The sequence below is a fragment of the Trachypithecus francoisi genome, unplaced genomic scaffold, assembly GCF_009764315.1.
Source record: "Trachypithecus francoisi isolate TF-2019V2 unplaced genomic scaffold, Tfra_2.0 Lachesis_group11, whole genome shotgun sequence".
NCBI classification, from domain to species: domain Eukaryota; kingdom Metazoa; phylum Chordata; class Mammalia; order Primates; family Cercopithecidae; genus Trachypithecus; species Trachypithecus francoisi.
The window spans coordinates 13,518,749-13,531,397 of record NW_022681456.1 but is presented as its reverse complement, the minus strand read 5'-3'; the positions used below and the strand labels follow the sequence as shown (position 1 = coordinate 13,531,397).

The 12,649-nt window shown below is 44.1% G+C and overlaps 1 protein-coding gene across 5 annotated transcripts in view; it reads left to right on the top strand.

Moving 5' to 3' along the window:
* CCDC60 (coiled-coil domain containing 60) overlaps positions 1 to 12,649 on the top strand; it is a 206,499-nt gene that overhangs the window by 122,292 nt on the left and 71,558 nt on the right. For all 5 annotated transcript variants that reach the window (XM_033220422.1, XM_033220421.1, XM_033220424.1 and 2 more), the window contains one exon: positions 11,471 to 11,641. In XM_033220422.1, the coding sequence (XP_033076313.1) occupies positions 11,471 to 11,641 (171 nt within the window). The remainder of the gene's footprint in view (positions 1 to 11,470; positions 11,642 to 12,649) is intronic.

Genomic DNA, 12,649 nt, shown 5'->3' with positions numbered 1-12,649 from the left:
TAAATTACTGTGCTGTCCTTCCACTTAGCTGACTCTGCATTTATACAACTTTTTCTCTATTGCAATAATGCTATCTCAGTAAAGTGGCTTTATCTGCACAGCAGGTAAGAGGAACCCATGGGGCAATTGCATAACAAGCTCTCACGTGATGCTGATGCTGCTGGACCACACTTTGATTTGTAAGGAACTACATAGCATCACCTGAGGTAGGAGAGGTTGGTTAAAAGTTAACAGCCTTTTTGTAAGTCTGTTAGGCCAGCACTGTGGGTAAATCCAGTGCTCCAGAAAAGACTCTTAATCTCACAGAGAATATCAGAAAATTGCTCAGAAATTTTATCAGATTTGCCAGATACTTCTCAGAAGGAGCTGTTAATTACATCGTGCTCCAGGTCCTACTCCAGGCCATCTTTCTCAGGTCTGAGGCAACTTCTTTCTTAACACTATATTTTATCATGTCTAAGAAGCACATTTTTTGCACATTTTATCATCTCTGAACTTGGAATGCAATGTACAATCATGTCTTAATTTAACTGACATGTGTTTTTGTGTTTTCTTCTTTGTGGTTCATAAAATAATGGTGCATTTTATGATGGATGATGCACCAGTCAGCTATTTTCATCATGATGCTGTGTAATAAGCTGCCCCCAAACTCAGTGGCTTTCAACACATATTTCTTTCTTGCTCCAGCCTTGGCTGAGCTAGGCTAGAATTGCTGGGTTCAGAAAGGTCTGTTCCATGTCTTTCTCACTCTTCTGGGTCCAGGGAGATCATGGATTTTGTTCACATGGACCTAGCTGGGAAAGCTCATTTTATGTGTTCATTCAATTCATATCTGCAAATATCCCATCGACCAAAGGAGACGCATGTCCAAGTCCAAATTCTGGACACTGAGAAAATACATCCTAATCCTGAATGTAGGGGATGGGAGAGGAAGAGAGTATTTGCTCAATAATGACCTAATCTGCCAAGGATGGTGCTTTGGATTGGGTAAAAACATAGTCTAAAGGGGAAAAAGGTAAGCCACTTGCTTCTATTCTACAGAGCTAGAGATGAAATCTGCAAAACAAACAGTCCAGAGGTACATAAACTCAAAGCCTTAAAGCTTCCTACTGAACATACGTATGCTAGGAGCATGCAATTAGAGAGACAGAAATTCTGGAATCAACCCTACTGGCTTCCAATCTCTGCTTGGCCACATTCCAGCTGTTATGACCATCATTTACCTAATCTTTTCTCTGTTTTCTCATCTGTAAATCACTCCAGCCTCTCAGGACTGTTAAGCAAGTTGACGATAATAACAACAGCTTCCCATTATGGAGCCCTATGTACTAGGCACTACAGTAAACTCATTATCTTTACTATCTCATTTAATCCTCCCAATAGCCCTTTGAGGGAGGAGCTAATATTTTCCCCATTTGAAGATGAAGGGGTTGTGAATCAGAGAGGTTTAAAACCACCCTAAGGGAGTGAAAAAGTAGAGTCCATCCAGAGGGAGTCCCCTCTAACACCTTCCCATCGTCCACACTGCTCCTCAAGTCCAAAGGTGCTTAGAAATGGAACCTGGGCTTCCTTCCTTTAGTCTGTCTCAGCTGAGCCCTGCTGAGAATACTCCTGTTGCTGCAGTAAGCATCCTTCTCTCGTCAGCTCACACACAGACTCCCATACAGAGAACATATGTCCCTTAATAATAACAACCCACCGTCTCCCATGCACTGGTTGAGAAGAAATTGTATTGGATAGAGAAAACTTTCCATTTTATAATCCGCTTTTTCCTCCGCTTGCCTGATGCAGTTAATTATTTTACTCCCCATCGTTCCTCTCGTGATGTTAGTCAGGGGAGTTTTACATCGCGCAAAGCAGTGAGCAGGAGGCCCCGGGTGAGTGGATTTAAAGGCGAAAACTGCTCTTCCCTGCAAATCGCTCCCTTCACACAAATAGCCTGGTAATCAGCAATAATGATGAAGAAAATGTAGGGAACATACAGGGAATTAAATGAGAATTTGCTAAAATATTAAGCGTTTTTAAATGGGCCTCCGCGGTATCAAGGGAGCACTTCCCAAGCTCGTTGAATGAATATCCTGCAGCCTGAAGTTCCCAGAATAGACTGGTGTGTCTGACATGAAGGCCCAGACCTTCCCCGCAACCACATTCATCTGTCACTCGGGCCTTTCCAGAAGATCTGGCAGCTGGACATCTGACTGCCTTGCCTGAATTGGGGCTGAAATTCCACCAGAAAATTTGCTTGCTAGGTTTCTCAAAGTGTCCAAGTCTGCCCTGTCTCTTTCTGTGGAGTTAATTGATAAGACAAGCATTTATCACTCTGTTTGTATCCAGGGGTTTGTTACAGACTTGACTTTTTACAGGATGCTCCCTATACAGCTCCTTGAAAGAAGTCTCTTCCTAGTTGCAGCACCAGGAATGGCCCAGCATCTCCTAAACAGCTTTTTAAAAATCATACAGCCATTAGGAATCACATTAGGATTGTGTTTCCCTCTTTGCCTCAGCCACTAGGATGCCCAGGGCCAAATTTGTGCACCAGATTATGTGGCACGGGTAACAAAACCCATGACAAGTAACAAAACTTGTCTTACCTGATTTTGTTTTCTTGTTTTTTTCTGCCTTCTGTCTTATTTAAAAAAAGTTTTTATTTCTAATTCTTTTTAGAATAAGGGCATGAATAAGTTGAAAAAAATCTCTTCCCAACTTGTTAATTACCACAAAAAAGTAAATGACTGAGATGCAGAGGTAAAGACTGAGAATTTTTTTAGAGACAGGATTTCACTGTCACCCAGGCTGGAATGCAATGGCACGGTCATAGCTTACTGCATCCTCAAAATCCTGGGCTTAAGTGATTCTCCTGCCTCAGCCTCTCAAGTAGCTAGGACCATTGGCATATGCCACCATGCCCAGCTGACTTTATTTCTTTATTTTTGAGACAGAGTCTTGCTTTGTTGCCCAGGCTGGAGGTCAGTGACGCAATCTCAGCTGTCTGCAACCTCCGCCTCCCAGGTTCAAGTGGTTCTCGTGCCTCAGCCTCCTGAGTAGCTGGTACTACAGGCACTTGCCACCACGCCCAGCTAATATTTGTATTTTTAGTAGAGATGGGGTTTCACCATGCTGACCAGGCTGGTCTCGAACTCCTGACCTCAAGTGATCCACCCGCCTCCCAAAGTGCTGGGATTGCAGGCGTGAGCTGCCTCGCCTAGCGTCAGTGCCTGTTCTGTTCTCTGCTCCTACAGACCACAGTCTGTCTTGGGACCTAACAGATCACTCTGACAACCTTCCAATCCATGAGAGAATCTGGACAACAGCAAACCCCTGGCACCTACCAGTCACTGATAAACCACCCAAGTTAGTCCTTGACCTAGTGGCTCACGGAATCTTCAAGGTCAAGGTCCACACTGGTGGGACTTCCCAACAGAAAGGCTGACTAGCCACATTCGGAAACATCCTGACCATCTACCAACCAGCACAGTGCACAGCTGGGCTCTACAGTGAACTCGCCACTTGGGTTCGGACCTCAACTCTGCTCCTTTCCAGCTCTGTGACCTTGTCTTTCCTGACCTCAGTTTCCTCATGTGCAAATGGAAGTGATAATAATAGCACCTCTAACATAGAGTCATTGTGAGCATAAATAAGTTAACACACGTGCCCAAGAATGGAGAGGTTAGGAGAGTGAGGCACAAAACTGGTAAGAAGCACTAAAGTCTACCGCAGATGCGAAATCCCGACAGTGCCTAGTTCACCTTAAAAGAGCTCTTATGTGAATGCTTTGCAGCATCTCAAGTGTACACTGGAAGCACTTGAGAAGTCTCATTGAAGTCCAGTGGCAGAGAGGGACCTCTACAGCTCTGTTCCTGTGGCCCTGCACATGAAGATGTTAAACTGAGTTATTAGAAATGAGCTTCTTAATTTGAATGGTAAAGTCTATGGCCTCCTGGAGTAGGACCCTGGAGTAAAGCAGTTGAGAAGGAGATGCCCAGACCATCACTGTCACCTGGTTCTCCCTACCTTTCCAGTTTAGGACACAACCCACCCTTCCTTCTTTCCTCTCTTCCTTTCTTTTTTCCTCCCTCTCTTCCTTACTTCCTCTTTCCTTCCTTCTTCCTTTTTTCTTCCATCCCTCCCTTTTTCCCTTCCTTTCTCCTTCCTTCCCTCTCCTTTCCTCTTCCTCCCTCCCTCCCTTCTATCTTTCCTTCTTTCCTTTTACAGAGAAGAACCTTTCTGTCAAACAAAAGTCTTAAGTAGAACACTGTAAACTAAAACTAAAATCCTAAGCCGCCTCCAACCAGCTGAGTAGACCCCCTCTTGGCCAAGGGAACTCCAGAAAAACCTTAAAAACTGACTTCTTGGCCGTGACAAGATGGGAGGTCAGACATACCTCATTATATTCCATTCCTTTTGGAATTTAGACACAACAGCTGCCCAGCATTAATGTTAAAACAGAGCTCAGAAGACTGACAAAACTGACTGTTTGTGATAATAAGATACCAAATTATAAACAGGACATAAAACTCTGCTGGACAAGGGCAGAACTACAGTTCACTCTGACCCAACGTATTATGTCTTGCTCTTGCAACCCAACTCTGGCAAAATATCACATGATAATGTGCAGAAACTGCAACCTACTGGATCCTGAAATGTGTGTACTATGGATTCAGTTGTGTCCTCCCCAAATTCACACATTGAAGTCCAACCCCCAGGAACTTCAGCTTTCCTTTCTGCCGACTCCAAATGTTTGAATAAAGTTCTTCCTCCTTTAATCAATTACGAATTAAATAAATCTCTGAACCCACCTATGACCTGTAAGCCTCAGCTTCAAGATATCCCACCTTTTTGGGGCCAAACCAATGTAAAACCTGTATGTATTGATTTATGACTTAGACTGTAACTTCCACTTCCCTACAATGTATAAAACAGGCTGCATTCTGACTGCCTCTGGGCCACTTACTCAAGGCTTCTTGGGTTTGTGTTTTCTCCAGGCCATGGCCACTCATATTGGCATAAACCTCTTGGAATGTTTTACAGAGTTTGGTTTTATTTCCATCAACAACACCAATTTCTAAAACATGCAAAGTCAATATTTTGGTAGCACACAATGTATTATATGATGTTATATAACATTTTATTCAATGGAAATTAAACTTTTCTTGGTTTAAAATTGTACTTGCTCAGAGCCTTTGCACATGCTGTCCCCGCTACTGGAATACTCTTACCCCTACAAGTATCTGCATGGTTTACTCCCTTACTTCTGCAAACATCACCTTCTGAGTGAGGGTTTCACTGACCATCTTTTTCTAAATGCACTGACACCCCTCATCCCTGGCAGTCACTCTTCCCACTTGCCTGCTCTGTTCTTCTGTAGCAGTTGGCATTTTGGGTACCATTTACTTCTTGGTTTTGAATCTGTCTCCATCCTCTGGAATATGAGCTTCATCAGGGCCAGAACTGTGCAGCTATTTTGTTTACTGCTGCATCCTCAACACACAGTGCTTGGTACGTAATAAGCATTCACCAAATATTTGTTGAATGGTTTCATTGAATGGTTTGATAATGGTGCAGTTATTTAGGCAAACACACAAATTGGAAATTGGGATTAATCCATGTAATAAAGAATCTGACTCCATTCTTGATATTTGACTACTGATAAATTTCAAGCCCCAACACTCCATCCTCACCCTCCACACCATTCCCTTCTGCCCTATATCTGGGCAAGTTGATAAGAAAGCCCAGGTGCACCCTCCTTTGATGCTGGTGGGAAGTTCAAATCATCCCCAAATGTGGAACCACTACCTCACCCCCTAACTACCATAAAACCCCAAGCCACTGGCCCCTTCCTGCTCTTTCAGGCAGTTTAAGACCTGCTTGGGAGACTTCCCTGCTGTCCCCAGAAAATCTAGTTATGTGAGTAATAACCCATTTCATATTCTTTTGGTGTGTGCATTGTGTTGAAGTAAGAGGTGGGACTCTATACCAGAGGTGGGTCCTGGACACCAGACCAAATTGAGGACTAGCTGAAACAGGGACAGGGTGGAAGCATAAGATACATCCATCAGTATGCCATGTCAGTTTACCATTGCCATGGCAACACTCTGGGAGTTACTGCCCCTTTCCATGGCAATGACACAATGACCCAAAAGTTACCACCTTTTCCCTAGAAATCTCTGCACAAACCACCCCTTATCTACATGTAATTAAAAGTGGGTATAAATATGACTGCAAAACTGCCCCGAGCTGCTGCTCTCAGCACACTGCCTACAGGGTGGCCCTGCTCTGCATGAGCAGTCACAGAGCTGTAGCACTGCCTCTACAATAAAGCTGTTTTCCTCTACCACCAGCTCACCCGTCATTCTTTCCTGGGTGAAGCCAAGCACCCTCCCAGGCTAAGCCCCAATTTGGGCCATGTCTGCCCTGAGTCAGTATCAGTCTTGACTTCTGAACCAAATTTTCAGTGAATGATCTGCTACAGATTACATGTTTGTGTCCCCCCACCACATTCATATGTTGAAATCCTTACCCTCCTCCCAGTATGATATCAGGAGCCGGGGCCTTTTGTAGGTGATTAGCCTCCATCTTCATGAACGGGATTAGTGCCCCTATAAAAGAGACTCTGGAGAGCTCTCTTGCTCTCTTTCCTCCATGTGAGGCTTCAGTGAGAAAATGGGTCTCCAACCTGAAAGAGGCACCTCACCAGAATCCAGTCATGCTGGCACACTGATCTTGGGCTTCCAGCCTCCAGAAACGTGAGAAATAAATTTCTGTTGTTTAAACCACCCAGTCTATGGTATTTTTGTAACAGCAGCCAAAGCAGACTGAAACAGAGTTCATCACATCTCTGTAAAGTAGCATGACAATGAAAAGCAGTTGCTGTCACATCAGTCTCACCTCCCACGTTATCTCTGCATTTGCTTTGTTTGCGCTACACAGAGAAAAATCCTCATGTCTGAAGTTAAGAGGTCGCAAATGCTAACAGTTTTCTTTTTATCAAGTTCCCTCGCAGCTTCAGGACCCTCACTGATTCACAAGCTCGAAAGCAAAATGGAAGCATATTTTTGTTTCAAACATGAATTCCACCTCATATTAACTGCTCACATTCCTAAACTTAAAAATAAAAGCCAGGTGGCTGGGCGAGGTGGCTCACGCCTATAATCCCAGCACTTTGGGGGGCTGAGGCGGATGGATCACAAGATCAGGAGTTCAAGACCAGCCTGGCCAATATAGTGAAACCTCGTCTCTACTAAAAATACAAATAAAATAAATTTAAAAAAAAAAATTAGCTGTGCGTGGTGGCACATGCCTGTAATCCCAGCTAGTCAGGAGGCTGAGGCAGGAGAATTGCTTGAACCCAGGAGGTGGAGGATGTGGTGAGCTGAGATCACACCACCACACTCCAGCCTGGGCAATAGAGCGAGACTCCGTATCAAAAAACAAAAATTTAAAAAAGAAGTCAGGCAAAAGCACCTATAACTGACAGTATGGCATTACTAAGTGATAACAGGTTACCCATTCATTTGCTTTTGCACAATTTTATACATAAAAAAATTCAGAGATTATTTTGCAATGACAAGAACATGAGCTGAGCAGATACGACTGATCCTTGCCTGCAACTGACTGTCTGGGATGGATATATGACATGTGGCATAAACATTCAAAAAAATTTTACATGAGCTGAGAAGCAGGGTTTAAATTTAGAAAACGTTCAGTGGTAATCTTCCAGTGGCACATTCATAAAGAGCAAAAATACTGCATTTTATAGAGTCTAAACCACTGTCAAATCTAAGATATGCCACTAAAAACAAAAAAAAATTAAACAATGAAAAGAATTTTTACTTAAAAAAATTTAACATAACAAAATAAAAACTGCCAATTAAAATAAGATGGTTCTTTCTTATCACTTAGAATTTTTATTTTATAAAAATATTTTAGGCCCGGTACAGTGGCTCATGCTTGTAATTCCAGCATTTTGGGAGGCTGAGGCAAGAGGATCACTTGAGGCCAGGAGTTTGAGATCAGCTTGGGCAACATAGTGAAACCCCATCTCTACAAAAATTAAATTTGTTTATAAAATTAAAAAAATATATATTATTTCCTAATTTTTAAGAAAAACTCCTTTTTTACCTACTTAAATAATTTCTTAATATTCCATTTATATTTTTATATTCTGTTCAAACCAAAAGGAAAACACAGGTAAAATACATTGGTTAAGATACTCCTGGGCCGGGCGCGGTGGCTCAAGCCTATAATCCCAGCACTTTGGGAGGCCGAGACGGGCGGATCACGAGGTCAGGAGATCGAGACCATCCTGGCTAACAGGGTGAAACCCCGTCTCTACTAAAAAATACAAAAAACTAGCCGGGCGAGGTGGCGGGCGCCTGTAGTCCCAGCTACTCGGGAGGCTGAGGCAGGAGAATGCCATAAACCCGGGAGGCGGAGCTTGCAGTGAGCTGAGATCCGGCCACTGCACTCTAGCCTGGGCGACAGAGCGAGACTTCCTCTCAAAAAAAAAAAGAAGATATTCCTCAAACCTCTTCACATTCAAAACCCAGCTCTTCAGAATCACCCTTCCACTCTGAGTCAACAACGTCCTATGGAACACTTCTTGAGAGGATGCTCCTCTATTATCTCCAGGATTTCTTCCCAGCTGCGGACCCAAGTCTGAAAACTTTTATAATGGCACTTTCTCACTTTTTAAAAAAATTTTTGAGATGGAGTCTCACTCTGTCACTCAGGCTGGAGTGCAATGGCGTGATCTCGGCTCCCTGCAAACTCCGCCTCCCGGGTTCTAGTGATTCTCCTGCCTCAGCCTCCCAAGTAGCCGGGATTACAGGCACCTGCCACCACCCTGGCTAATTTTTGTATTTTCAGTAGAGACGGGGTTTCACCATGTTGGCCAGGCTGGTCTCAAACTCCTGACCTCAAGTGATCCACCCACCCCGGCCTCCCAAAGTGCTGAGATTACAAGCATGAGCCACCGTGCCAAGCCTACTTTCTTGATTTTATAAGAAAATGTCAAAGAAAACGACTTTTCCAACTTCGAACTCCTGGTCCAATGATTTATTGCCTGGAGGGGGCGATTGTGCAGTCAGGCTACCAGGAGTATGAACCAAATTTAAACCTATAGAGGCCATGACAACTGCAAAGCAACTGCCATATGGCTGACTGTGATTGTGAATGGCCAATGATTGTAAGACGCAGTTTCATGTCTTGGATGTTGAGATGTGAAAAAATGGGCATTTCAGAATTGGTGAAAGGAAGCCGATGCAATAGGAATGTACATAATGCATTGATTTGGTATATAACAGAATGTTTTGTGTTGTGGGTGTTGTTAATAGCTTTAAAAGCTGTTAATGAAAACTCAGACATTTGCAGATTCCTGAAGCATTTTCAGGTACAGTCCAAGCAACTCCCAAATCCAGGCTCACTTAAGAACCCAAGGCCCTGCACCATGTTTCCCGCTGCACTGTCGGCTTTAGCACTAGTCACTCTTCTGTGCTCCAGTGTTTTAAAGATAGCTATAGTTCCCTAAAGAGGCCATCATCAGACTCACCATTTTGCATTTACACCTGATATTCCATTCACTGGAATGCCATGTCCCACTTTGTTCTGCTGGTGAATTCCTACTTAGCCCAAATACTATCTCTTCCAGAAAGCCTTCCAAGATTTCTCTAGGTTCCTATAGCCCTTTGGTACATTAGGTTGAGAGTATCTGTTTGTGGGTGTTCTTCCTCCATTACACTGTGAACTCCTTGGGGGCAAATGCTTTATCTTGTTGCTTTGTGCAGCCACAGTCCCCTGAACTGGTGCCTGGAATAGCAGGTTCTCAGCCAAGGTCAGCCAGAAGAATGAATGAATGAAACGTTATCACTTAGCTGCCACCTGTGTGACGTTATTTGAAAAATGCTGTAAAATCCCCACCACCCACCTCCCAGAATTTTCCTAGTGGACGTTTGTAAGAGTCTCCTGATGAAATGAAATGCCCTTAATGACACCTTAACTCATCTTAGCAAATAAGCAGGGGTCAACTAATCACATGAGTCTGGCCATGACAGGTGGCTGGGAATATTCCCATGCAAAACTGAGCACAAGAGAGAGACCAGAGGAGAGAAAGAGGCCACCCTCAAAGAGTGAAAGAAAATATAACTTTCTCCAGGAAGAGGTCTCCAGCCTCCCCCTAGTCTCAATTAGGTGCCCCCTTCCCCAAAGCCCAGAGTTCTGCCTCTCCCATTACCCTGTGCTATTATTGACTTCATGTATCTCTCTCTCTCTCTTTCTCTCTCTCTCTCTCTCTCTCTCTCCTACTAAACCATGAACCCTGAGAGACCCAATGTCTTGTTCATCACTGAATCCCCAACAGTCAGCACAATACCCAACACACGTTGGTTGCTTATTAGGAATTTGGAGAACAAATAAAATTGATGGTTGCTTATTAGGAATTTGGAGAACAAATAAAATTGAATTTGAGAACCAACATTTACATCTAGGAACAAAGTGGGCCGACAGACAGAAAGAAACATGTAGACACCTCTGCATCAGTCCTTCTCCACCACAGGGCTGCTAACTCCAACCCCGAGGTGAAGACCGGCAAAGTGCAGGGAGGTGTGTAGCCCATCAGGGCTGAGAATGTCTTCACATCAAGCCAGCATCAAGACATCTGATTGGGAAATAGTGGCTGAGTTGGCATGAAGAGAATAATGAAGTCCCAACATACGTTACTTGACACAGCAAGAACCCACACATTGGTACGTGAACTTCTGTAGCACTCATGTTCACAGATGTGAGCATTTAGGCAAATCAAAGTGAGGGCAGCCTTGGCCAGGAGCCTAGGCCCTTTAGTGCCTGCTATGCCACTGATTTTCATGGAGGAACCCCTCTTCCGTGTCAGATACTTCACAGCTGACCCCTTCCCATGCATGATGGTATCCGATCCTGTGGGCTGTGAATTGTTATGTTCACTCCATAGCACCTAGCAGAGAGCCTGGTGCTATAAGTGGGCACTCCATAAATATTTGTTGAGTGATGGGATGATGAAGGAAATGAGGCTCAGGGAGATTCAAGGACTTGACCAAGGTCTTCAGTACAAGGTGGATCCAGAATTCAAACTCAGGTCTGGCTGAGTCTGGAAATCGACAGCTGGGAAGGCCCTTGCCCTGCAGGCACAAGGGCATGCTCAGAGATTACTGGTCCCAAGACAGTAAGAGTCAACTCATCTTTTTTTAAAATGTGTGTCTCCCTCTCCTCCCTCGCTCCCTCTCTCCCTCTTTCCCTCCCTCTCCCTCTCTCTCGCTCTCTCTTTCTCTATTTCTACCTGTTTCTTCATCTCTATCCCTCTTTATCTCTCTTTTCTCTTTCCTCTCTCTCTCTTTTTCCTCTCCTTCTCTTTCCTTCTCTCTCTTTCTCTCTCTCTCTCTCTCTCTCTCTGTCTTCCCCCACCTTCTTCCCTCTCTCCCTCTTCCTGCCTGCATGTCTCCAGCTTTTTGATCCAGTCTGTGAAGATAGGCCGTGGATATTTTGCTATTCTGAGGGAAGAGACTGCAAAGAAAAAGAAGCAACAACAACTTCAGAAACTGAAAGAGGAAGAAATAAATAAATTCCAGCCAGCCAAAAAGATCTCAGAAATCCAGTATGGGGACACCTTATTGAGGTAAGTGGGTGCAGTAGCTGTGGCACTGAAGGTTTTAGGAATGACCACTAAGAGTGAACCCTGCCTGGTTAGGTCAAGCGAGTGCAGCTATCTCAGAGCAGGTGCCCCTTCTCAGCCAGGCATGTAACACCTTCTTTAGTGTGATCCAACCAACCTTGATAGCCTCGCTTTCTGGTATTCGCTGGAATATCTTCCACTTATCACTAACCACCCAGCTTAAATGCTGCCCTCTCCCAATACTTCCTGGAATTCAGTCCAACCATCTGCACCCATTTGCACTCCATGTCCCCATAATATGTGTTTATATGCTAGTTTGTTTTATTCCACATCAGTTATCTCTGTTCCATACCTTCAACTGCAGCCCCAGGACCTGGCTCACTGTCCACAGAAAGCAGGTGCACAAAAAATGCCTCCTTTTTTTTTTTTTTTTGAGACAGAGTCTACCTCTGTCACGAGATCTCGGCTCACTGCAACCTCCGCCTCCCGGGTTTAAGTGATTCTCCTGCCTCAGCCTCCCAAGTAGCTGGGATTACAAGTGCCCACCACCATGCCTGGCTAATTTTTTTTTTTTTTTTGCATTTTTAGTAGAGATAGGGTTTCACTGTGTTGGCCAGGCTGGTCTAGAACTCCTGACCTTGTGATCTGCTCGCCTCAGCCTCCCAAAGTGCTGGGATTACAAGAGTGAGCCACCGCGCCCAGCCTCCTTTTTTTGTAAAGGACTTTCCCCTCGTTGGAAAAGGACTATCAACAGATTGGTCCACTATGAAATGCCCATGCATATAATAATAGTAATAACAACAATAACAATAAATACAACCATACTGATGTTTACTGTGTGCTTTATGCACACCTATTTGGCTAAATGTCAAAATTTGGCTAAATTCCTGAGATAGGTGCTACCATTGGCCCCATTTTAGAGATGGAGAAATGAGGCTTAGAAGTTAACTAATCTCCCCCAAGGTCAGTATTAGAAAGCAGCTCTGAGTCCCAAACTCAGTGGCACCAAAA